The 26,693-nt window shown below is 38.6% G+C and overlaps 3 protein-coding genes across 14 annotated transcripts in view; 1 reads left to right on the plus strand and 2 right to left on the minus strand.

The window, feature by feature from the left end:
- The window catches only part of DCUN1D4 (defective in cullin neddylation 1 domain containing 4), a 38,321-nt gene extending 36,079 nt beyond the window's left edge, over window positions 1-2,242 (plus strand). For all 12 annotated transcript variants that reach the window (XM_064710384.1, XM_064710385.1, XM_064710374.1 and 9 more), the window contains 3 exons: window positions 680-784; window positions 1,230-1,332; window positions 1,443-2,242. In XM_064710384.1, coding sequence (XP_064566454.1) covers window positions 680-784; window positions 1,230-1,332; window positions 1,443-1,498 — 264 coding nt within the window. In that variant the 3' untranslated portion in view covers window positions 1,499-2,242. The remainder of the gene's footprint in view (window positions 1-679; window positions 785-1,229; window positions 1,333-1,442) is intronic.
- A 6,991-nt stretch (window positions 2,243-9,233) lies between these two features.
- Window positions 9,234-18,294, minus strand: LRRC66 (leucine rich repeat containing 66). Its single transcript, XM_064712247.1, has 6 exons — window positions 17,799-18,294; window positions 15,250-15,419; window positions 14,410-14,740; window positions 11,556-13,024; window positions 11,069-11,282; window positions 9,234-10,024 (listed from the first exon to the last, which is right to left on the minus strand). Exons 1-6 carry the CDS (start codon window positions 18,292-18,294, stop codon window positions 9,234-9,236), a joined length of 3,471 nt encoding a protein of 1,156 aa, XP_064568317.1.
- A 473-nt stretch (window positions 18,295-18,767) lies between these two features.
- Window positions 18,768-26,691, minus strand: SGCB (sarcoglycan beta). The gene is made up of 6 exons (XM_064710386.1): window positions 26,610-26,691; window positions 24,928-25,137; window positions 23,970-24,155; window positions 23,667-23,858; window positions 23,045-23,176; window positions 18,768-21,604 (listed from the first exon to the last, which is right to left on the minus strand). Exons 1-6 carry the CDS (start codon window positions 26,631-26,633, stop codon window positions 21,401-21,403), a joined length of 948 nt encoding a protein of 315 aa, XP_064566456.1. The 5' UTR covers window positions 26,634-26,691; the 3' UTR covers window positions 18,768-21,400.
- Between the last annotated feature and the right edge of the window lie 2 nt (window positions 26,692-26,693).

The following is a 26,693-nucleotide window of genomic DNA, read 5'->3' on the forward strand; positions in this document are numbered from 1 at the left end:
TTTACCACTGATTAACAAACTTGCTGGGTACATATGTTGCTGCTCTTACTTAGCAGAAACTGAAAAAAAAAACCAACCCTTAAGCTTAAATATGTTGTTGTTACATTGAACTAAAACTGGACAGTCCAGAGGGGAGTCTCAATGTGCTAGTGTACTATGTTCTGTCTGCTCATTTGATAATTTAATCTGAATTCCATGTAATCAGTTAGAATAACAGAACAAAGATCCTCCCTTGGCTCACTCTCGGGTAGGGAAGGAGGTGTCAATTAGCACTGAGTGTCTACTGACAGCTCACGTAGTTGTAATGATAGGCTGGGAAGTGGGACAGCACTGCTATTCTGAGAGGTGTGGCTGTGCAGGGGTAAGTGCCAGCCTGGCTGGGGATGTGGTGGCCATTGCTGGCTAGGGAGGTCTGCAGTCAGAAATAACCTCATGCCTCATCTGCCATAACAGTGATGTTTTTATTGGGTACATCTATAAAAAGCAACATCTCCATATAATAAACCATTACCTATAAGGAAGGAAATTTTAAAGGCAAGTTATATATTATTAAAAAAACACTGTTAGATACTGTTGTGTATTATTTATTTGGTAATTTATTTTGTCCATGGGTGAGCTGTGAGGGAAGTGAAAAATCTGGAATTCATGCTCTGTTTTCCTTTTTGACGTTTCCGTGCAGGAAAAGGACCAGCGCAGCCTAGATATCAATACTGCCAAGTGTATGTTGGGCCTTCTTTTAGGAAAAGCATGGTCCCTTTTTCCAGTGTTTCATCAGTTTCTAGAGGTATGGAATTGGAAACAGAATTGTGGGGGCTTTTAATCTGTCTTTGATACTTTTAACTTGAGGTAGAATGGACAGCTAAGAATGCTGTGTTCTGATTTAGGAAATTGTAACCACCAAAGAAGCACATACAGCTGGTTATCTTTCCTTTCTTTCTTTTTCCTAAAATCCTATGCTGTTAAGATTTGTGTAATGCAGAACAAACTATAGAATGTTATTTATTTGCTTTTGAACTTTATTGCAGTATGTTTGCCCTCAAAAAGATGACTTAATCAGAAGCATGATTTAACACTAGTTTCAATACTTGCTGGTTTAATCCTTTTTATTTTTGATGGCATACAAATTAAAACAAAAAGGCACCAAAAAATTGAAATTTTCTGTACGAAAATCTTGAGTTTGAGACAGTTGAAAATACATTTCAGTAATTTCTGTTTCTTGCCTCAAGCAGCAATCAAAATACAAAGTTATCAATAAGGACCAATGGTGTAACGTTCTTGAATTCAGCAGAACAATTAACCTTGACCTCAGTAACTATGATGAAGATGGAGCCTGTAAGTACTACCATTTGTTGATTTTCTAAAATAATTTATTTCTCTGAGCTTAATCAATCGTTGTTCTTTTACAAAATTTTGTAAAATACAGTTCTTTGATCTCTCCACAGGGCCAGTGTTGTTGGATGAGTTTGTGGAGTGGTATAAAGGAAAACAGATGACATAGGAGTTTAACTATGCACAGCCACTCAAGAGTCACTGTTACCACAGTTATGTCAACCATTAGCCATAAACTGCTATTTGTATCAAAGTGCATGCTGCTTTTCTTGCACTGCATCCCTTTGGCAAGGAACTTTTGATGTTTGCTATTTAACAAGCTAGCTATGCTTGCTGTTTAGCATTGTTCTCTTTAAAGGCTGCTTTGCATTTTGTATTTACACTACAAATTGGTGAACTTGCCAGAGTCTTCACTGTGATTATGTGTATATTGCTGTCTAAATTTTGTATATGTGTATAAAAAAAGGCTTCACCTAGGAATTATTTCTGCAGAAATGTATTGTAAAAATAATTTTGTGGCATATTTCTAATCATCACTTACATGTCTGTTGAAACTTTAGTTATTTTGGTTTTTTTTTGGTCTCAAATGTAGCATTTCAGTCTTTCTGGACATAGTTATGTGAAGAACTATTTACGGTTTCAATGTTACTATTTGAGATGCCAATTTCTGAGAAGAGAAGACATGCTGTGATTTCCTTCACCAGAATTTGCCAAACCTGACTTAATGCTTTATAGGAATGAAATATTGGTGTCTTAAAAAATATATATACATATAAATATTTAAACACTGTAATAGCTGTACATGCCACAGATGATTTCCATTTGAAGAAAAAAGTACTGACTTTTTAATGTTAAAACTGCAGTAGTTGTTACAGGTACAAAAGAACAAATTAAAGTACCTTTTAAAAATGGGTTTTAGACTTTTGTAAATTGCCTTTGGCATACTCCTTTTAATTTTTGTTGTACCAAGAGTGTTTGGTCTATGTTGTGATCTAGTTACCCAATAACATTGAAAGTGCTAGCTGAAGAAAGTGGTTTGGGGAATGAAGTATGCTCACCCCTAGCACAGACACGATAAAGGTTTTGGGGATTATTTTGTTTGTAACACTAGTCTTTCCAAGGGCCTCGAGCTTCGTGTTTCTAAGTACTTAAAAATATGATATTGGGAAAAATATGATGGTGAATAGTGAAAGTATTGCTTTTTCTTTCCTGTTGGGGATTAAAGTTTCCTGGCAGAATGTCCATTGCAGGCAATGGGCATGTAAGACACCAGCATTAAGTAACAGTACTTTTTAGTAGGGACCACTGCCTGTTTCACTCATCTCTGTCTGTATGGGATGGTTCTAGTGATTATTTTGGGAAAAAATGAGTGAATGGAATAATGTTTAAGTTCTGTAATTTTGTCATGTTGTCTTTGCCTTACCCTTCTTCATTAATGTCATTGTTGATATTTCTAAATAGGTCCTTAAAGTATCAGGTGCTATTAAACTTTTATCCCTAAGGATTTATTAAAATGTTATTCATTCATGGAGCATTTAACAACAAAGGGCCAGTGGGTGTTTTGGAACAACAAATAACATTACTTTTCTGTAGAAATATTTTACAAGGTATTGGCAGTTTTGTTATTTCCCTAGAATGCCATCCAGGGGAACAGGAGGAAAGCATTTTAAGTTGAAGGTGAAATTCTCTTCTGTATTGAAGGTTCTATCCTTGCCATCAAGTGAGGAACAACTGCCATTGACTTGACTCCTTTCAGGATTAAGTCTAGTTTAGCAAAAGCAGGTTAGTTTGCTGTCCTGGGCCAGGAGGTTGTAATTGTCATGGTACAGGTGGTCATTTGTGTTCAGATCTGTTTGTTGTTTTTCTTGGTTTTTGTTTTTCAAGCTCAGCTGCCAAAGACAAAAACTGTGTGTCTGTTTGTGTATATTTCTATATATGTAAATATACAATATACATGCATATACAAAACCTAGAATTTCATGATGTTAAGAAGAAAATACTACCTTTCCTGTGAAATAGCTACATTTGGATTTCCATAACACTAAATAGTGTTTTTTAAAGTTAGTAGTGGTAAAACATACACATTGAGTGCTTTCTCATGTACTAATGCACATAACCTTAATTCCATGTTTGATGCCAGTTTGCACAAGAAATTGAGTGGAGTGTGGTATTTAATGTTTACAATAAGCCTCCTAAGAATACACACCTTTTATTAAGACTTCTGATGTAAATGTGTACATTACAATAGTATTATTGTAATGAAATACCAGTGGAGCTGCTGGTTTAGTTCTTCAAAGAATGAACTTAGAAGTAATATAACTTTTAACATTAGGCCAAATTGTGATTGCCAAGATTTTAAGGGAAATAGATGTAATTGTTCTTAAAACATTAAGCTAGCTGTTGACTCTAGGAGACTGTTCAGCTCAAATTGGTGCGAGTCCTGCAACAAATACAAGTTTGTATAAAAGTTTTGTATGTCACAAATAACTGAGCTTCCAATAATGGAAGCAAGAGCCAAAGACACTTTTAATATATTACTGTTACAGGTATAGCTTTCATATAACAGGATTGACAGAAATTGGTTCAGCCAAATGTTGGCAATTTTGCAAGTGTTTATCAGAATAAAAAATGTACTTAAAAGCAAAGAAATGGGGAAAGAAACCTCAGAAAGTACTTGAGCTGTGTAAGCAAACAAACTTGATTTTTTAAATTGGGTAAAAGTAATTGAGAATGATGGAAAGGAAGGATGTTTGGAAATGAATCAGATGCTGCAAATTTTTTCTTCCATTTGAAACAGTATGAATCTGTAGCCATCAGCAGGTTTATAAACATGCATCTTCATAAAATAAACCACAGATTCAATTAAAGCTAGTAGAGACAGCTTTACTGACATTTATAGTGAACAAATGGACTAAAATGGACCTGTGGTTTGATGAGCTTCCCTGTGCTATCCATCCTGTTGGGTTTGCTAAATATGCTGATAAGCAGAAGATCCTAACATTGCCTACTCCTGTATGCTGGAGAAACTTTTAATAGTTGTGGAAACTTAATTAACATACTCAGTTAATCTTGTATTTAGTACAAGTGTGGCATTTGCTTTTTTTGTTTATTATGCCATCAAATAGCTGATGTAGATTTTTTTTTGTTTGATTATGGGCTCCCATCCCAACCCCTAAGAGAAGTAATATAGAAAACATGCTGTTTTCTGGGACAAGACACTTGAGAGGTCATTCCTGAAGAAGTGTTATGGGTCTTGTGCTCATGTTAGTGGTGTACTGTGATTGAACTTTTAGCAGAAACTTGATGATCAATCTACAGTTCATTTTTGGTGTTTGGGAGATGTAAATTGGAAGGACAGTTAGTGAAAGGAAAACAGTGTCCAGAGACTATAGCAGTTGATGTTCTTTAATAGATGACAAACATTTGGAGCTCTTTCCACTCAGTAGTCTTAAGAATCTTTTCAACCTAAATGATTCTATTAATACTAGTAACCAAAACAGTCCATGAATTAAATTTTCTTCTAAAGCAAAGTGACTAAGTACTTGAAGTACTAATATAATTCTCTATTGCTGTTATTTCTTCACTTTTTTATCTTTTCCAAGGAAAGCAAACTGAAGAACATTGAAATTACTGAAAATATTTATGTATTTGAGTTTTCAGTTAAAACCTCTTTAAGGTTGTTTTTAAGCTACAATAACTACTTGGGTTCTCTTTCTGTTGCCATTTTTAATTCTGTAGAGGCTTCTCCCATTTTACCACAAACGTGTTTTATTTCATCAGAAATATTCTCACACAATCAAAATTAGTTGTGGCTTATTGCTACTTCATTCATGTTCCCAAGTAACTATTTTGAAGGGCAAGAAATGGACTTCAGTTGTGTTAAGGTTTTCCCAGATTTCTGTTGACCCTTAGTCACAAGTATCAAATTGTTTGATACTCTTGGAATTTATATAGGCAGCTTTAAAGGTTAGCTTGTGCCCTGGTTTTATTTATAGCTGCTAACATACCTCTTTCTAGGCCTTATATTTTGTCTTTTCATATTGTTGTAAAAGTATATAGAATCCATCCACAAACAGAATGGTTTGTTTTCTGTAATTGAGACCAAAATTCAGCTTTTTTTTTTTTTGTTTGTTTGTTTTTATTTTTTAAATCCTCACCCACTCCCCCACTGTGTGTGTGTGTGTGCATGTGTACATGTGTCCAAATAGCACCTACTGACACTGCTGTGGCAGGAACAGCAGTTAACCTGTAACTGTGAATGCTTTATGTCTTAGTTACCTGGATATTACATAATTAAGGTGTGCTAACTCCTGTGACTCACAATATGATGAAAATACTATTATGCCACCTAACATGAGTTAATCCAGTTGATTTTTTTTAGGTCTTTTCTTGGTGTTGTTCTAAAATGGCATCTCACAAATAAACAGTATTTGTGTTGGTATCAGAAACTGACTTCAGATTTTTCTGTGATTCATAGTTCAGGAATTCTCATATCTGAACATACATCAGCTGGCAGCCTTTATTAAATATTAGCAGGGAATTTGTGTGTAGGATCTTGTCCCCCTGGTTTCTAATAGTGGAGCAAATCTGTATTTAAAACTGTTGGGAACAGGTACATGTATCAAAAAGGTTATGGTTCAAATGGAGTGTGTTGGTGTAAAACATTAAAACGAAAGTTTTCAACAATAAATGAATTTGAGCAGAAATGCCTCAAGACAAAATTTTACAGAAGGATAATTCTTACCCACTTATCTTGGTCCAGCTTTTTGAACCACAAGGTCCTCATAGAAAAGCTGTTGATATATGGAATGGATGAACAGATGGGTGAAAACTGAAAATTGTAGGGCCCAGGGAGTGGTGCTCTGCAGAGCAAAGTCTAACTGGAGACCAGTAACTAGTGCTCTAGCCCCAGGGTCAGAGCTGCGTCCAGTCCTGTTCAACAGCTTCATTACTGACCTGGGTGATGGGGCACAGCAAGTTTGCTGATATGACAGACGACCATACTGCCTTCCAGAAGGATCTCAGCATGCTTGAGAAATGGCCTGACAGGAACTACAATAGCTTCATCCTGGAGAGGTGCAAAGTCCTGCAGCTGGGGAGGAGCAGCCCCCTGCACCAGTATCTGCTGGGGGCCACCCAGCTGGGAAGCAGCTTGGCAGAAAAGGGCCTGGAGGTCCTGGTGGACACCGAGTCGGAGATGAGCTAGCAACAAGTCCTTGCAGTGAAGAAGGTGAGTGGTTCCTGCCTGATTCTGACCAGGTACTGCCAGTAGGCTGAGGGTTGACTCTTCCCTCCTACACAGCCCTGATGAGGCCACACCTGTTGTGTCCAGTTCTGGGCTTCCCAGTGCCGGAGACACTGTGACATTCTGGAGACAGTCCAGTAAAGGGCCGTGAAGATAATGAGGAAGGAAATGAAGGGATGGGAACTTCTGTCCCATGAGGAAAGGCTTACAGCTGTTTGGCCTGGAGAAGATTCTATGGGAAGTCTTACTAAAGTGTTCCAATATCTGAAGGGATGGTGTAAAGAAGACAAAGACTCTTCAGCCAGTGCCTAGTGACAGGATAGAGGCAGTGGGCAGTAACTGAAACTTAGGAGGCTCCATCTGCACATCAGGAACTTCTCTGTTTTGCTGTGAGGGTCACCATGCACTGATACTGAGTCTGTCCTTGAGATACTCAGAAGCCCTCTGAAAGTGTCCTGAGCAACTGGCTCTAAGTGGCATTGCTTGGCCAGGATCATTGGACTAGGTGACCTCCAGGTATTGCTTCCAACCTTGACTTAAAATATTACTTGAAGTGGATGTATTTACATTGTAATTAGAATATTGTCATGCAGAACCCATAGTGAAGAAGTTTTTCATTGTGTTTATGTTTCTGATGAAGGCTGGGATTGGCTTTGCCAATTCTCAGAATGTAGGCTCTTGCTTATCTGTATTTATCAGAGGGGATGAGTCACAGTCTTCTCTACCATAAAGAATTTACTATCCAAAAAAGTTTCTTTTGTTGGTCATGTGTAAGTTAAATGTGTGTGTCTTCTTCTTATATTTAAGGGTTATTTTCCAGCTCAATTTTCAGCATATTCAGGCTTTGTACCCACAGCAAATAACTTGACAATTATCAAACTATTATATGTTTGAAAATGGGAGTTTTGTTTCATCCTGATTACTGCATTTGACGTACTAAAGAGCAATTGCTAATGAAATGAACTAATATGAAGGAGAAGCAGCTGAGTTTGAATTTGAATGAAGATGTGATAGTAAGAATGGAGAGGTGAGTAGTAAAGGACAGTGGCAAGATTTGGCAGCTATACAAAGATAAGTTTGAGATGAAACATAATATTTTGGCAGTAGAATGAATACTTTGCCACATGTTAAAATCCCACTATAAAGGAGTGAATTTATTTTGTCTGACAAGAACAGAAACTTTTCCACATCTTTATGGCATAAAGGGAATCTTAGAAATCCTGCAGGTTCTCACATGTAGAGTGTACTGTCTGCCTCACCACCACAGCATTCTCATGGTCAGAAAAAAAGATGAGAAAATCATTTTCCACTTTATATTTTGAAATCCTGTTGGACTGTTGCACGAGCAAATGGCAAAGCATTTCAGTGTATGAGATACCAATAGAGCACTCGAGTGTGTTTTTTCCCCCATGATTCACAAAATTGCCTTGCTTGTATAGTTAGATTTCTTAACACGTTAGTAGCTGCAACAACCAAAAGGTGACAGGCCTTGGAGAGGTGTTAATGATGTTTGAAGACCCACAGATACCAAAAAGAGTGAGTCAGTGCTTTTTTCAGGCATTGTATTTTTAAAGTTGTTTTGGCCACAAAGAACTTGTGTGGATAATGAGCTTTACTGAAACTGGCTGTGACACTTTGTTCTTAGTTTTTTCTTTAAAGGTAGTTTCAGTGATGTATTGTGCCATTGGATTTGCTTCTCTTGTGATGGAATTGAAATATGTTCCTTCTGTTTGGAGTTTTTAGGAGTTAATTGTGTCTTTGTGAAAGAGTTTTTCTAGAGTTGTAGCCAATATCCTGCGTTTTCCCAGGACTGGGTCTGCTCCCTTTTATGATGACATTTCCCTTCAAGGACTGCATCAGTGGTACTGAGTCTGTTGATAGGGCCTTGGGCTATATTCAGAGGTAATTTTACCTTACAATTGCTATCTATTGGCTACTGATGTTTTAAAATAGCAGTTTTCAACTGCTCTTGATTTTCCCCTCTTAAATAAAATTCTCAAATGGATATAGGATACTTTATCTCTTTTAAAATTACCCTGCCTGTGTCGCCACATCTGCAAACTTCAGGTGATGTCTCATTATAGCTACATTTCTATAACTGATGTTTCTGGAGAATTGAACTCTATTCTGTGTCTTTGAGAAAGGTGGTTTTCTCTCTTTTGCTAAGTTAAAATGTAATTTTTGAAATGTAATTGAATACTACTTGGACTTTACTTATTTTTGCAACACTAGGAATTCAGAGATAATCCACAAATCTGGCTCAAAAAGCAGAAGACAGTAGTACTCTTTCACTATATATATATATATATATATATATATACACACACTGTATATATAGTTTGAGTCCCGTAAGAAAGCACAGTAATAGTAATAATGTAAATTTCCATATTGCATTTATTTTAGACAAAAAGACAAAACTGAGTATCTGAAGCAAATTCCAAGGGAAATGATGTAGTAGTATCAACTACCAATAATGCGAAAGTAAACATAATTCAGCAAAAGGTTTATTAATATTCTGGAGTAGCTTTTTATAAAGTCTGTTATTAGGTTTTTTTATGGGTACCTTTCTAAACAAAAGTAATTTCACTTCAAAACAAAATGTTTGCACCTGCTGTAGTGACATAAACACTGTGGGAGCTTAGTATTACCATTTTGTGTTTCAGCTATTGAAGTTTGTTCTCCTGCTTTGCAAAATATTAGCAAATCCATCAAATGCTCTTTTCTTCTTAACAAAAAACTGGTCCTGTCTCGAATTTGTCTGACTTTTTTGGCTGAGATTTTCACTGGAATTTTGGAAGTGTTCTCCAGTTATTGCAGAGTGGTTCTCCAGTTCGGACAAAGTAGTGTGATCCTTCATCTTGCTGGAATCGGTGCTTTCAGAGATTGTATTTCCTGTAGGCTTTTGTGGGAAGGAACATGAGCTGTATGGTGTGCTTTCATTGAAGAAACCTTGTGGAATTGAGAAAGAATATGCATCCTCATCACCATGATCCAGTTGGAAGGGATCATTTTTTGCGAATTCTGATTGTGTTTTCCCAGAACTGTGAAGATGCAGCAGAACTGCTGTAGGACTACAAGACTGCTTTTCTTCAGGCAGGCTGTGATTGCTGCTTTCCTGCAATTCTGTGAATCCATCAGAATTTTTCTCATCAGAACCTCCTTGCATTTCATCTGCACAAGCCTGCTTCTCTTGTGGTAGCAAGTCATCTTCCTGTGTAACAAACATGAAATGTTTTTTAGCTGTGTGTTCAGGCAGCAGTTGAAGAGATGATTCTTGGCTGGAATGCAGCAGTGATGGTTTTCTTACAACCTCATTCAAACCAGTATCAATGGGAGCAAAAATAAAGCCTTTGTCCTCAGATGTACTCGTGTTTCTTTGTAATGTAATGTCTGCTTCACCATGACTCTTTTCAGGGGAGTTCCTGGCTGTGTGCTCATCTGTGCTTCCTGCTGGTGCGTTTCCTTTTTGTTCTGTGGGACTGAAGGTGAGGGAATGCTGTTCTCTGGGAAGCAGAGAAAGCTGCAGTTCATCCTCTTCAGAAGTTTTCTCTGTCTCATATTTGGGAAAAGGTTTTAATTTAGGTGCCATGGTACCAAAATCTTTACTTTGATTGTGGAAATAATCAGAAACAGTGGACTCTGCATTAATGTCTGCTTCACCATGATTCTTTTCAAGGGAGTTCCTGGCTGTGTGCTCATCTGTACTTTCTGCTGGTGCATTTTCTTTTTGTTCTGTGTGACTGAAGCTGAGGAAGTGCTGTGGTTCTCTGGGAAGAAGAGAAAGCTGCAGTTCGTCCTCTATAGAAGTTTTTTCTGTCTCATATTTGGGAAAAGGTTTTTTTAACTTAAGTACCATGTTACCAAAATCTGTTCTTTGACTGTGGAAAGAATCAGAAATAGAGTTTTCTTCTGTTGACTCTGCCTTAATGTCTGCTTCACCATGACTCTTTTCAGGGGAGTTCCTGGCTGTGTGCTCATCTGTACTTTCTGCTGGTGCATTTTCTTTTTGTTCTGTGTGACTGAAGGTGAGGGAATGCTGTTCTCTGGGAAGCAGAGAAAGCTGCAGTTCATCCTCTTCAGAAGTTTTCTCTGTCTCATATTTGGGAAAAGGTTTTAATTTAGGTGCCATGGTACCAAAATCTTTACTTTGATTGTGGAAATAATCAGAAACAGTGGACTCTGCATTAATGTCTGCTTCACCATGATTCTTTTCAAGGGAGTTCCTGGCTGTGTGCTCATCTGTACTTTCTGCTGGTGCATTTTCTTTTTGTTCTGTGTGACTGAAGGGAGAATGCTGTGGTTCTCTGGGAAGAAGAGAAAGCTGCAGTTCATCCTCTATAGAAGTTTTCTCTGTCTTAAGTACCATGTTACCAAAATCTGTTCTTTGACTGTGGAAAGAATCAGAAATAGAGTTTTCTTTTGTTGACTCTGCCTTAATGTCTGCTTCACCATGACTCTCTTCAGGGGAGTTCCTGGCTGTGTGCTCATCTGTACTTTCTGCTGGTGCATTTTCTTTTTGTTCTGTGTGACTGAAGCTGAGGAAGTGCTGTGGTTCTCTGGGAAGAAGAGAAAGCTGCAGTTCGTCCTCTATAGAAGTTTTTTCTGTCTCATATTTGGGAAAAGGTTTTAACTTATGTACCATGTTACCAAAATCTGTTCTTTGACTGTGGAAAGAATCAGAAATAGAGTTTTCTTCTGTTGACTCTGCCTTAATGTCTGCTTCACCATGACTCTTTTCAGGGGAGTTCCTGGCTGTGTGCTCATCTGTACTTTCTGCTGGTGCATTTTCTTTTTGTTCTGTGTTACTGAAGGTGAGGGAATGCTGTTCTCTGGGAAACAGAGAAAGCTGCAGTTCATCCTCTTCAGAAGTTTTCTCTGTCTCATATTTGGGAGAAGGTTTTAATTTAAGTACCATGTTACCAAAATCTGTTCTTTGACTGTGGAAAGAATCAGAAATAGAGTTTTCTTCTGTTGACTCTGCATTAGTAAAATAATCAAATGTAACTGGAATTTCTTGACTTGAAGAACTAACTGTATCTGGATCTGACACACTCACGTGGCCACTGCTTTTATCGGTGTAAGTGGATGCTGTTTCCTGCATGGTGGTGTCTGATCCATAATTAATAGTGGTTTCAAAATAGGCACTGTTCTCATCTTCATTTTTCCCAGTCTGCTGAAGTTCAGCACTATTGTTTGGAGACTCTGGTGGTGTTACAAATTTGTCAGTTCCACTGTCTGTGTTGGCTTCATCTAGAGGTGACTGGCACACTGGCAGGTTGTTACTGACACCAGGGTGTTCCACTTCAAAGTCTGCTAAAGAGCTACAGTCACTCATTGTGAATGGAGCCCCTTCAGCTGAAGAACTGTCACCAAATATATCAGCTGCAGCATCTTTTTCATCTGAATGTGTCCTTTTACAGTCATGCTCTGTTGTGGCAAAGTTGTCTATAGTTTCATAGATGTCTAGCTTCTCAATATCTGCATCTCTTCTGAAGCTACTGGGTGAAATAAAATCTCCAACATCACTAGGTATATTTTTGTTGCCATTTGGACAAAGTTGTTCTTCACAACTTTGCCTTCCCTGCATAAATTTTCTAGCGTGCCTGGGTTTTTTATGTGAAAGAGCACCTTTTCTTTCTGGAGAATCTGGTGTAGCTTTTGTGATCTCAGAGTGCAGCAGACCAGAGTTGTTTCTTACTTTGCTCTTTGGTGTTATTTCGTTGCTGTTCTGGTAATCCGTCCTTACAAAAAACAGTCCAGTATCATAAACATTTATGCTTTCATTACTGTCAGTACTAGTTTGGTCTTTTGAAAACACTGGCATTTTCTTCATGTTGATCTCAGTATTGCTTTGTTTCTTGTACTCTGCTTTGGGATTTGGTGAATGTACACCACTGCCAGTGACATTTTCATACACAGTAGAAGCTTCTGTAGGAAAAGTCCACGTGTTTCTTAAAGAATTCTTATCACAGTTGAACGTATTACGCTGCATATTTGTTGGCTTGCTTGCAGAAGAGTCTCTGCTCAAGGTTTCATCTGAAAAAGCTTGGTTAGAATACGTGTGTTCTGAACCTGAATTTTTGTTCCTGCGCATGAGTCTCCACAGCCTCTCCAGGTAGGGTCTAGCAAAAGCACCCAGACAAAAAGCACAAACAAATGTAATGACCACAGAGAGGGAGACAGCCAGTGCAAAGTTTGGCTCTGTATTTTTCTCTCTAAAAAGGGTGTCCCTGGTTTTTCTAACCAAAAATGCTGACACTCCTTCTTTCACCTCTATATTGTAAATCAGATATTTCTCTTTTGTTGTATTAAAAAGACACAAATATAATCCTTCAGCAGTTTTCTCAGCATTGTATATCACTAAATTATTCATTTTATCCAGTGTCATATGAGAAAGACTGTGAGTTTTTGAAATTCTGCCCTTAGGTGTCCACCAAGAGACTCCATTGCCTGAAATGAAAGAAAATACAAACTCAGTCTTTGTTAAAAGCATAGTATACTTGGGCATGTTGTTAAGAATATACTCTGGAGTATCTTTCATAATTTTAACAGTTTATTATAAGCCTCATTTTCCTTTTATCCATCCTAAGTAATTTTACATGGTATGAAGTCTGTTAAAGCATATCACAGGCCTATCCCAACTGCCTCCCATCTAAAAACACAGTACATGTGGGGTCTTAATCATAGACTTTACCAGAAAAATGGTAATGTGAGGAAGGAGGTCACTGAAATAATCTAAGCAAGTTCAGAGTTGTTCTAGAAACACCTCCTGATCTTCCTTGTGGAAGAGACATCTACAGCCAGCTGCTCTGCAGCCTGGCCATGGTCACTGTGTGCAGCTGGGGGATAAAACATCACCTCCTAATTGCCAGTGTTTCAACCACTGTGATTTTCCTCTAGTTCCTCATCTGACTGCAGCAAAAAAAGTCTGTAAATCAAGGGAATTTATACAGACTGAGCAATTGTTCCAAACTTGAGTTTGTGTGGGCCATGGCTGGTTGTTGTCTTTTAGCAATTTGTTTTAAAGTTGCATTTTTGGCTTTGTCTTTGCATCAGCTTTTGTTCCCAGCTGAGTTTTGCTGCAATGCAATGTGTTGATTTAATCCAGGTTTCTGTGACTTTTCTTGTAAACAGAGCAGGTGGCATTTCTGGTAGGTCCTGCATATTTTCATTGGGGATGAATTATTCCCAGGGGGAAAGCCTTACCACCTCCAAGTGCTGTTAGGCCATTAGAGTTAAACCATTTTGCCTTATGGCACATGGCAAATACACCTTCTGCTCTGAGTTTGGTCTTAGTTTTCCATCTGCATAGTAAGACTTGGCTCTTTAGATTTTGTTGCTTATATTCTCAATGTTCTCTATTAATTTTAAATGTAAGTGAAGTGTGCGCTACAGTGGCTGTACTTCTTTAGAAGAGCTAGAAATCTTTTTCCCTGCAAATAAACCTTCAATTAATTTTGCTGTAACTGAACACTGAAAACTATTGCATCCTTCTTGGTTTTCTACATGCCTCAGAAGTGCCACCTTGCTGTTTGGTCCTTCGTTTCAGTCCAAAATGAACCAATACATTTGCAATGCATTTCTTACTGAAACATATTTGTATGGAATTCAGCATCACTTCCTCCTTTAATGTAAGGAAGGGGATGAAGACTCAGGAAACCTAAATTTCAAATGTTCTAAGCAGAATGCTACTTTCTAATGAAATATTTTTGCATGTTAAACTGTTATTTTTAAACAGTGTCTTTAGAAAGACACTTTTAAAACCAGATTTATTTGATTATTTTGCATTCTTTTGGATTTTAGTAGCATTTGAATGGAGTGCCTGATTTACATACCCCTTGTGTTGTCCAAGTTACAGGTCAGCACTGATGTGTTCCCTGTTGGGATTGTAGCCCTTTTGAGCAAAACATTGTCCCTGCAGTTTAAATGGAAACTTGAAAGATACAGGAGAGGTTTCTGGGAGTTGTTGGCAGACTTATTGTAGGAAAGGCTCCATTTCTGCCTTGTGGAGTCAAAGACAAAATGAAAGAACTCTTTAAAAGCATTTAGCCTGTAGTTAAATATCCAGGCATTCTTTGAGAAATACACTTCAAGTTGAAAAAAGTTCAAACTGACTAGTATCTGTGGTAGAGGGATTGTCAGAGCATTTTCACGGAGATCCACGACCTATTTGGAAACAACACAGAATTAATTTGATAAGGCTTACAATGGAATTCTTATTGCAACATCTTACAACAGTGTTTCAGTGTACAAGCACTTCTGATTTCTGTGAATCTGCTTAGGATTTCAGTAATATTCTAAACTTTTTAATATAGATGAAAAGTTTAAATGGTGGTGTTTAGATTTCTCCCATTGTAGACTTACCTCTGTTTAAATAGGGAGCTGCAGAGCTCTTGCCATGGAAGGAGTGGGAGTAGAAAAGGACATGTATTGTTATGGATTGGTTTGTGGCATAGAGAAATTGTGATTTTATGGTTATATCTATTACATTTCAGCATGTGTGTTTTTCTACATATAAAAAGGAAATATATAAAATATTATTTTCACCATTTTCTCTAGTTTTTAAATGCTACACTAGTATTATAATCAGAACCATATAATCATGCTGAATAGTTGGTAAATAATATCTGTAATGATTACCATAAAATATTGAAACAGCTGTATTGCTTTAAAACCTGTAATTTGTTGAGATCTCTGAAGGCATCTGGATGAATTTTAGTTATCTTGTTGTTTCGCAGGTCAATGTCCTTCAGCTGTGAGCAGTTCTGAAAATCCTTTGGGTCAATCTGTTCTATGGCATTGGATGACATATGGACAGTTTGTAAAGACTGCAGGAGGCCTAGCCCTAGGAAGAAAAAAAATCCCTATTTTACATTTCATATTCTTGTTTTCTAAACTGCATCAAGTGTCTTTATAAAATTCTTTGCCACAAAATTCCTTCCATTCCTCACTATTGCAATGAGTGGCTGCAGCCTTTGTGTTATGGCTTTCCTAGTCAGGGGTTGTCCCATTCTAAAAGCTGCATAGCGTCAACAGCTGGCACATTAAAACATTCACAGTCAATGGATGTCTTAAAAATTGACATTTTCATAAAAGCCACTAGCGTTTCTTATAACAATGGTTCTGACTTTGATCTCTGTACTTTGAGCAAGCTTCTCTGGAGAACTGGAGGTAGGAGAGGAGTGTGAAAAGGCTAGAGTATATTGAGTTGACAAGATCCAAATATGCTAATTGCAAGTAAAAGACAGAGATGCAAAAGGTGATACAGTATCTCCTATCCACTTGCCTGTGCAGTTTCATGGGAGTTTTTCATATGTGGAATTACTTGAACTGTATTCCTAGGATGTAAAACCAAATGAAAACAAAACCATGTTGTTGTCTATGCCTATCTGCCTGTGAATTATGAAGAATGACAGTGAATTCTTCAGTGCATCCCAGCTACAGTGACATCCACCTTGCATAAGGAACACTTTTGTTTGCTGGAGACACCTAATTGTTTTGAGGTGCTGTGAAGGCAGCCCCTGAAGCTCCAGCCTGCAGGGTCCAGTGGAAAGGCAGGCCCTTGAACACTCAGCATGCCCACTGATATTCAACACCACAGTGCCACTCTGAAGTGATTTTTGATCATACACTATTGTTGAGAAGCTACTAGTTCTTAACTCTTTTGCCCTTGGTGTCACCTTGTTTTCCAGAAACCTCTTTTCTCAGACAGCAGTTCTGTTTGCTGAGTAACTGGGTTTATTGTGAAAAGCAGAGAGGATGATTCATTCCTGGTATTAAACTAGAGGTGGGTGATAGGAAAGGCATGCAGAAGTTCTGGCACTTCATAAATTCATCAGTGTACCTACGTGAGGAAATGTACTGTGGCTACTTCCCTGAATTTAAGTTTGTGCCAAAAATATACACTGGTATGGCAGCAGTGGGCAGCAGCCTTACTCCTGGGGGGAGGTAGGGGAAGGGTTTTGCTGTGGGAAACCTCTGGTATAGAACTGCATATTGTGTTTTCTTTCCAGAGCTTAAACCTCAGAATTTTAGTGAAGTACTTTAGACAAGAATAAGATTCTGAACATGTATTTAAATGAATATAGGATTTAAGTATAACTTGAAATATGGTGGTACCATGCATAGCACTTTGAACTTAAAAAACTGAGTCTCTTATAGAAGAGGACTGATCTGTCTGACCTTCTGAGGCATCCTATAATGGGCAGTCATATTTATCTAAATCCAACGAAAAAATTTTTATCTATATTAAAACAAATCAAATCTTAATAGATATATTTTAAAATGTAAGCTTTTCTGTACTGTCTATTCAGATACCTTGTCTATACAGACACTACAAAATCATTAAATGAAATGGGTTTCCTGTGTGCCAGAGAATTATTTAATAGCAGAAAAGGAGAAAAACTGAACTTTCATGATCCTGTGTAGGGGCAAATATATTATCTTTGTGTGACTTTGTGGGATAAGTGGCATTTTTGTTTGTCATCACTTGTCCTCCTGTATTTTCAAACTCTCATTAATCTGATGGTGTTATCAGACATCAATAAATTCTACATATTGTATAGGACAGGGCTGCTCATCTGGTAGCTTCTGCTTCGTTTAAACTGTTTGGTCACTGTGACTCATCCCTGGATGAGGCTGAGCTGCCCAGCATAGTTCAGTGACCAGCAAAGCCCTTCTCCAAGTCTCTCGAAGCCTTGCAGCCCTCTCCTGTTACTCACTGTGATTGAGTATTAAACGGCACTGAGCAAAACTGTTAGTAATAAACAAAATATGTTTTCCTGTCTCTGAAATACCTAAACTACAGCAAGTTTTATTTAAGAGTGTTGATTTCCTTCTGAAGGGTAGTATGAATTAATGATCTGTAATTTTTTTGGTGTTAAAGTCCATGACTGGTATGTGGAGGCTGGTAGCTTTCCAAAGATCCATACTCCCCCTTTCTATACAACAAGTAAGAATACTGCTTGGGCTCTTACAGGATAAAACTGGTTGTATTTGACTGCTGTTAATGCAGTACAGTTGCTAACACTGTAATAAAAAACCTAACAAAGTAAACAAACAACCGATTTACTTCCGCCTCTGTATTTGCCAGTGGAACTTCCCCTCACCTGAAGTATAATAAAATGAGAAAGTCACATTCTGGATTCAGTAAGATGTATGAATTATATCCAAAGCCAACCTACCCCTTGGAAATCAAGTCTTTAAAGATTTTTGAAATGCTTACCTCTTGGAACCATATTAAGATTATTTCTTTCAAGTGACAATACTTTCAAAGCAGGCAGGAGACGATGAACAAGGCTGTACTTTTTAGACCCGTGTGCAGGTGCAGGCATTTCCAGTGTGAGGGTGTGGATGGCATTACCACTGAGGTTTAGAGTTTCTAAATTGGGTAAATTTGTACAAGTAGTTAAGGTGAGTTCAGAAATCAGGTTGTTACTGAGGTTCAGGTGTTTTAGCATCCACTCTTCATTTCTTCCATCAGAGCACACAAAAGTTTTAATATTATTGTAACTCAAATCAGCTGTTACTGCTGTTTGTGATGTATCTTCTGGAACAGCAGACATTCTGGTAAAAGAGCAATTGAGCAAGAGCTGCCCATCCCACCGGCACTCAGAACGGCGATGTGTAGCAGGAAGGATCCGCTGGGACCTGGCTCCCACTGATCCAGGAAGATTAAAGTAAAGGACCACAGCTATGACATGCAAGTGATAGTTATCCATAGTATCTATATGTAAAATGTAGAATTATGGTTAAATTCAGCACAACAAGGATAGAAAGCATAAAGAGTTTGACATTAAAAAAAAAAAATCAACACCGAATAACCACAGCATTACCAACATTCTGCCTTGATCATTCAGTTTTGGAGTCTTATTTTCAAAAAGAGCATTCATAAACTGGTAACCTCCCTCCTCCCCCCATCTATCCCAAAAAACAATTAGAACCTTTTTTTCCTTTTCCAGCCTTTTGGACGAGAAACACAACTTCTTGGGAGCTGGAGATCTAACAACAGTGGAGACTTTTGAACTCTGCTTCAGGTATTGCACACAATTACTCTGAGCAAAGTCCACCACGTACAATCTATGACAAACAGGTGTGGAACAATTTTTATACTTCCAGCTGTCATATCAATAATACAACAATGTATTTTAAATGAAAAACTATATTCTTACAAATAACACTTCTGGACTGCAGCTGCATCTTAGAATTTATTGTTTTATTTCAAAACAAGCATTTGAAATTCTACTGCCTTTCACCCACTGGAACAACCACCACACTTTGAGATGGTGAGAGCTCTTCACATGCAAGTTGTTTCAGCATACCCAGCATGGCATTTTACAGAGGCATGTAGAATACACTTTATACATGCAGAATCTTAAGTGCATCTGTGGGACTGAAATAAACAGTGTTCCACTCAATGTTTTAAATACATATAGAAAAATGTACCTTAGGCAGTTAGAAGATAAACAAGTAAATGCTCAACAGAGGCATGTGTGGTACCAACATTTCTCAAACTGTATAATATAAATATAAAATATATTAACAATACATAGTGGCTAGCAAATTTGATAATTTATTTCATTTGGTATTTTTATGATTGGTTTTGCTACATTTTGACCAAAAAAATCCACACTTCAAAAACAATTCTGCAGATCATGATTTAAGAGTACCTTTGTGACAAATCTTTCAGCTGTACATTGCACACAGTATTTTAAAAAGAACTCTTGATAATTACAAGAATCCAATACTAGCATATAGGCATGTCAGTATTAATCAGAGAAGAGCTTTAATATGCGTTTAACCTACTTGACCAAGGTAGTATCTGTTATTTTCAACCTGTACTTCAGCTTTGAGGATACTGCTCTTCATATTTTTTAATATGTGTTTGCATTTGTATACATAAAGTGACAAACTTCCATTAGCATGAGAGTGAAAATTCTAAAAACGTTAGTTCATTTCCTCCTCCTAACTCTAACAGATACTAATTGAGGCACTGCTTAGCAGCAGAGGTGGGTGTAAAGCAGCAAAATGAGTGTTGAAGTGTTTAGTAACTATTAACTCTGATAAAACTATGAGGTCCATGATGGAAGTATGCAAAATGTTAGTACTTCCCCACAATCTTTAACGTGAGAACTCCGTGGTTTTTGCTACGTTATATTCTGCTTATTCTGTTTGTCAGAACAGCTCCACTGCTGTCCAGCCCCAAAAATGCAACAACTACTGAGCATCAAAATCTGGCTTTGCCTTTGAGCAGTGAGGGAAATATGACTCCTCTGACCTCCCCCATGTGCCATAATGCCTGACTGATGAACACCACTCCAAAAATCACTTCCACCCATACACATTCTGCATGAGTGCTTACTGCCTGCCACTAAATTCAGAAACTGGGACCTTGGATATTAATTTCTTGTTACAGCAGGAGCTGATTTGTGATTTATGGAATCCTATGTACTTTGAGTGCTGTAAAACGTGGGTAGATAGTTTATCTTCCTATAACAAATAATCAATTCTGAAGTTAATGTGTAAAACACATAATTTTTAGGTAAAGAAGTGCGTGCTTATTAAAAAACTTGTCAAAAAGCTGTTACAAAATCACTTTGAGACCTCCAAGGTTACTTGACGCTACTGTAAAACAAAGTTGTTTTAAACTGAAGAAATACATGGGGTGAGGAAAGAGGGAATCTTATAAATAGCAGGTCTATTTTTAGCACAAAACACCTCACTGCTGCCAAAGCAGTTGCAAGACTCTAATAGGCCCCAGTTCACCACAGTTTCACTGCTAACAAATTCTGGTACACATGTATTTACCCTGAGGTCCTACAATAAATGAGGTCCTACAACCTCATTTATTATTACAGACCTGCAGTTTAACTTCAGAATTTAAAGTTTTGATTTTCTCAGTAATGCATCAGTACTGACATTTATGAGGAAGGAGAGATCTATCTCAGACACTGCTGCAACAGTTATACACAGATTATTACCTATTGATTAATGGACTCAGAAACTACTCACATTAGAACACCCAGGAAAACACTATTTTTGGGTAGTAAGCAAGTTGTAAGTACATTTTTAAAAATGTACTTTTACTATAAACACGTTTTGTAAGTACTTCACATAAATTAAGCAACTGCAGAATGCATTAACTGCACAGATAGAATGAAAGTTCAAGCAACACTTCCATAACCACAAGACTACTTCAAAATGCAAGTTAAATTTCCATACTCTGTATTACTTTGCAAATATTATTTATGATAGCATAATTTTTTAACAACGTGAGAACAAATACATGGCAGAAATAATGCGATATTTTAAAGTGAATCTGCCACTACCCCTCTTAGTACACATTTGGTAAGCCACCTAAGTTTGGGGTAAATCAATGTATCAAAAAGAAAGAAAAGTCTGCCACTTCAGCCATCCTAGGAAAATCTATTTCGAACAAAAAGTTGACATTTCTGTGGAAGTACTTGAGACTGCAGTTGTATTCTCAGCAGTCTGCAAGGTCTTGGGACGTAGGACAAAAACCTCCTCTAGAGCCAACTGTAGGCAGTAGAGCTGTTGCCAAGATCATGTTCTTTACATATATTCTACTGATCCCAATTCAAGAAGGTACTTCAGTATGCATGTACACTGAAAGCTTACAGATTCAGTGCCACTACTGCAGCTAACAGCACGATGACCTAACACTGCTGATCGTAACAGCCTTTCCTTAAAAATACTGTGTAAGAAATGTTAGTATAAACCGCTGTAAAAAAAGAAACCCTGGAAGGCATGCAATTACATCCTACGGCTGTGTGCAAACACCACGAGGCTGTGCCAGGAGCAGCTGTGTCAGTGCGTGGCTCCGCAGGGGTTGGCAGAGGTCTGGCAGCCCATGTTGTGCCCGGTGACCTGCACCTTGAAGAGCGTCCCGTCGGCGCACATGCACAGCTTGAAGCGCAGCCAGTTGCCGTTGCTGAACTGATCCCCGTAGGAGGAGCTCGGCAGCCGCGTCGGGCTGACCATCACACTTCCGTTCAGGATGATGCTGTTCTCCTATTGGGAGAGAAAAAAAATACATTGGAGAATTACAACTTCTAATGTAAATAAGGCAGATTGTTTTTGAGAAGGACAAACTGCTTTAATGGAGAAGTAACATCTCTAGGATGGCTGTAGAATCAACAATAATAAAAAAGGTATGTGTACAAATGTTTAATTTTTTAATGAAAATTATAGTGATGCCTATGGATTTCTAGTCAGCAATGTACTTTGCTATTCCAGTGGTGGATTGATATGGAGAAAGACAGCAGTAGGGTGACTTTTCACGTTACATTCTTATTAGCAATTGCAGTAAATGTAAAATATGGACATGAAACAGGCAATTGAATTCATGTTGGATTCTTGGCTGTCTTGAAAGCTTGGAAAGGCTCGGGGTGGCTTTGGGGCAGCCCGCGCTTCAAAGGACGAGAAGAGGCTTCAAATCTTTTCTTGGTTTCGGTGTTTATTAATTGCTTATTTAAAAGATTTTCTTTTGGCCCGACAGAGGTCTGCTCAGCAGCCAGCCATGAGCACACTCTTTTGCTCTCTGGGGCGGTCACCTATCTTTATACTCAAAGTTACGTATACAATATTTATCATTTTTCTCTAATACTTTTTACTCTTATTAACTAGTGCACTTTTAGTAATAACTAATCTTAAAGTGCCACTATCACCACAGAAGATGGAGGAGAAGAAGAAGAAGGACAGGACACGCCCCAATTCTTCTATCTTACTTCTCTAAACCCTCTTGTACAGAAATCTTAAACTCTGTGTTTCACTCTCTAATTAACTTATCTCTTCACTATTCACTCTGGTGAAATCTTCTTATCTTCATACAGGTGTCGTCTCTTGTGTAGGATTAAAGTCCAGCCACCAGACACTTCTGGCAACATTCCAGGACTCTCGAGCCCCCCAAGGGTGGTCTCGGTGACTCGGCACCTCAGTCTTGAGGTGCTGAGATCCCACAAATTCATACATGAAATTCATTCACACTTGAAAGTGCAGATACCTCTATTTTTATTTTTTTCCATCACTCCATATATACTGCCAACTTAATCTCCAAAAATCTTAACGGAATGCTAGTGAGTCTTAGAGCAGCAGCACAGAAGGTAATGCTCCAAACTATACGCACTGCTCATCTGGCAAAGGTTGTCAATCCCGGTTAAGCTTCCAGAGGAGATTTACTCCCTTTGGTATTGATGTCAATAGCTTAGCTTTAACTGCATAGTAGGTTTTTGGTGTCTTAACAGTAGTAAATCAGTGTTACCTGAAGCTACTCAACCACTACTTAACAGCAAAGTAATAAATCATCTATTTAAATCCTACTAAATATACTGACTTTTATGCATGAGTAATTTATATAAAATTTGAAGCCATATAAAGCTACATCAGTTTACTATCAGCCTAAATTTGAAACTAAGCTGTTAAAAAAAAATTGCTTCGATTTGAAGTACTTACTGCTTTAAGTTCCATGTTTCCACCCATTCGAAACTCAATTGTCTTGCCTGTGATGAAAACACCTTCATTCCCCCGGACAATGGCACGACCATCAACCTTTATGTTTAGGTCACTGGTTGCATTGCTGGTAATCTAAGAACACAACCAAAAAAACTGTATTATGGATTAGTGAAAATGTGCCACTTGTGTTTGTCTGAGTAACTTTAATTACCCTGAAAGCAGTGCTGTGCAATTTAATAAAAAACTTGAATTTCCCTTCTGCCCACTAGCTTCTGCATATTTGTTATTTTCCATGGTGAATTTCAAAACAGAATTTTTGGAAGGTATGTAAAATTAATTTTTTGTATAAAGACAACAATTCATATGACAATTTTATGGGATACACAGCTAACACTTGTACCAAATATGGGCTTCCTGCTAAAACAGATTATGTAAATTTACCCCTCTGTTTTCACTGAATCTGTGCCTCCTATCTATTTATAGTTGTGTGTGTTTTTTCTGCAACAGGGTTGCTCAGTGCTTCCAAAGGCACACTCAACCCCCTATAAAACCACTAACTCTACTCTTACACAAACAAACAATGGGCTGTATTCTCATTACTTACAAAACATAAGAAACATACCCTCTCTGTAGAGGCCTTTTGTACATTCAAGATTTTAACTCCATTTGGCAGATGAAACTCATGAGTTTCATAGTCGGTGCTGAACAAAGTATTTTGTGTTCGTGGGTCAACAAATTCCATGCCAATATCACTGGTGATAGAAGTTTTGTCTTTTTCCACGCTAAGCTTGGTTGTTCCTTGCTGAAATACAATCTTCAGAACAAAGGCATGAATTTAATGATGTTTCAAATGTAACATTTATCAGCAGTGTGAGTGTAATTCTCTAGTGTTGCTCACACACTTTCAATTCATGGTATAACTTACAGGCTGATTATTGCCGGTGATCACCAAGTCTTCGTTCCGTCTCCCTCCCACAGTGCTCTTATATAAGGGATGGATAACGCCCATGTCAGACACCTGCTTGAACCGCAGCAGGCCACTCTCATGGAATTCCATGCTGTCACAACCATTGGGACCAATTCTTATCACTGCCCAGATAACCAGGGTAATCTGAAAGAGAAACACATTTTCAAGGACTATGTTGATTGTTCAATTATTTTATTAATTAGATGTTTTATTTGAACAAATATTAATGCCAGTGTTAAAGTGAGCTTTAAGTGTGAGTTGACTTTAGTTTGTTCCTACTGAAAACATCATAACACATTTAATTATGAAAAGCATTTTAAATTAGTTTTAGACTTACTTGAAACAGTAACTGAAATGATTTATATATATATTATATATATGAAATATTAAATCAATCCATACTTATATATTTTTTCTGTTTAAGGGTAATAATTAATTAAACAAATTTCCTGAACAGTTCAGCTTGGCATATATATAATATGTTGAACTGCAAGAATGCATCCTCCCAGATGGATGTGCAATTATGAAAAATAATTTGTTACTTCTCATTGAACACGCAATAAAAATGTGATGATTAGAACAATGAAGCTTTAAAGTATAGTGGCTTGTTAATTCTGAATGTTCACATACAGCTCTGTAACATATAATATAACCATGTTTTATATGCCATATAATCCTGAATGCATATGTACTAATAACACTTCTCATGAGGTGACCATTAAATACTCATGCCTGAACTTACACCACTCTTCCATCTAACCTTGCTCAGACTAAAAAAGAACTAAAAAGAGAGAAGAAAAATGAGAATCTCCTTCAGTATGTTTTAAGTCCTCAGCCATACTGGAAACTTTTTTTTACTGAACTGTCAAAATGAAATACGACCTAATGTTGCTCACACTATAGCTATTATACTCACAATCAGATTGATGACGGCCAAAATAAAAAGAACAACAATCACACATATGGCCAAGTTGCCTTTCCTGCCACGTAACCCTGTCTTATGGAGACGGTCTTCATCAATTGGGATGTATCCTGCTTTGAAGTTACTGTTGTGCTCCTTATTAACATTCCTGCGTTCCACAGCCTTCTCTCGCATAGACTTCTTCACCGGGCCGTTAGAGCTTTGCTGTAACACAAGGCACGGGTCAGCTTTAAAAGGCATGCAAATTAGCTACAATGGCACACACATATGTATGCAACAAATGTAAATTGACTAGTGGGATATATTGGATATTACGTTCAGTATTAGATTTAAGTCTGGCACCTGGCTGTCAGAATAAACACTTAGAACCACAGCAACCTCTGCTAGCACAATGACTTAAGTTTAAAATTCAGATACTTTCAGACAATATATGGCTTTATATCTCATTTTTATCATGGCAGATAGGAATTATTAATTATATTGTTACAGTTAATAAACTAAAACCAGCTACCAAGAAATTAATTACCTCTCAGGGTATTGTTTACCTCTCAGGGATGATAGAGGACATAACTGGCAGGTCATCTGCCAATACAGAGGATTTTAGTTGTGCTCATATGTGACAGACTCGCAGTGACTATTCAAAAACAGTGTGGTGGATAGAATTTTTAAATTAGTTCGACATCACAGGGTTTGCGTTCAACTCCTGTTGCTTGCATGCAGCATGGATAAAAATACTGTGAGGCTTCAAACCTGGCATGGAGAACTTGGCCAGAGAAGCTTTCATAATCTGAATTTATGAGATTGTAAGGGATATCCTGTCAACGTAACAAAGTAATAGAGGAAACTCTTGTAGGTATTCATAGTAAAAATAAACCTTTAATGTATTTTCGTAGCTGTCCAAAATTTTGTTCCACTTCCCTTGAATGGAACGGTTTGTTATTTACGGATTCACATCTTCAAAGAAGGAGTTTGATCTTTTGGATGGAATTAAGTTTGTTCACTTGAAATGAACCCTAAAACTACTCCTTAAGTAACTACACTTGCACATATCCACACTGATGCAACGAGTAACAACACCGTATTTTCTTCTGCTGTTGAAGAAAGAGATTGTGTTGACAAAGGTGCTTGACCTGGACGAGTCTGTGGAGGCTTCGCTGCCTCGGAGATGTTCTGGACTCCCTGTGACCCTGCCGAGGCCACAGGAGCTGCGGAGCCCCGCAGGCACCCACAGTGCCTCCCGCCCCCTCGGCAGCGCCAAGCGCCCCGACAGGCGCGGCGGCGGCGTCCGCGCACCGCTCCAACGCCAGGCGCCTCACACCGAGCACAAAGTGTTTCTGTCTGTCACACACCCACGCCTGCGGGCAGAACGGCGCCGCTCCGGGCCCCGCCCGGACAGCAGGCTCGGGCCGTCTCTCCCCGAGCCCGTCCCGTCCGAACACTGTCCGGGCACAAGGCGGGAAGGGCCGCCCGAGCGCCGTTTCTCTCCTCCCCAGCCGGAGCACTCCGGCACCACACCAGCCTCGCCCACCGCGGAGAAAATGGCGCCCCCGCCCGCGCTTCCCCTCCGCGAGCAGCACCCCCGGCCGGACCGCCTGCTCCCCGCGGCCCCGCTCCCCCCTGGCCCCGGCGGAGACGGCGCCGCGCCTCGCCGTGCCCGCGTCCCGCTGCGGACGGACCTGCTCGGGGGCGGCCGCCGCCATCTTTCCCCGCCGCCGCCGCCGCCGCTGCGCGGGGCCCGCGAGCGCCCCCACGTGCCGCTC

Source organism: Zonotrichia leucophrys, chromosome 4 (genome assembly GCF_028769735.1).
Source record: "Zonotrichia leucophrys gambelii isolate GWCS_2022_RI chromosome 4, RI_Zleu_2.0, whole genome shotgun sequence".
NCBI lineage: Eukaryota > Metazoa > Chordata > Aves > Passeriformes > Passerellidae > Zonotrichia > Zonotrichia leucophrys.

What these genes read in the sequence shown, in the direction of transcription:
- LRRC66 (XM_064712247.1), bottom strand. Translation starts at nt 18,294, where the DNA reads ATGGATAACTATCACTTGCATGTCATAGCTGTGGTCCTTTACTTTAAT. An exon ending in TCTTAATATGGTTCCAAGAG is followed by an intron (nt 15,420 to 17,798) that starts GTAAGCATTTCA and finishes TTTTCTTCCTAG; the next exon opens with GGCTAGGCCTCCTGCAGTCT. An exon ending in AGAAAATGCACCAGCAGAAA is followed by an intron (nt 10,025 to 11,068) that starts GTACAGATGAGC and finishes GAAACGCACCAG; the next exon opens with CAGGAAGCACAGATGAGCAC.
- SGCB (XM_064710386.1), bottom strand. Translation starts at nt 26,633, where the DNA reads ATGGCGGCGGCCGCCCCCGAGCAG. An exon ending in TGGCCGTCATCAATCTGATT is followed by an intron (nt 24,156 to 24,927) that starts GTGAGTATAATA and finishes TTTCTCTTTCAG; the next exon opens with ATTACCCTGGTTATCTGGGC. An exon ending in AAAAGGCCTCTACAGAGAGG is followed by an intron (nt 23,177 to 23,666) that starts GTATGTTTCTTA and finishes TTGTGTTCTTAG; the next exon opens with ATTACCAGCAATGCAACCAG.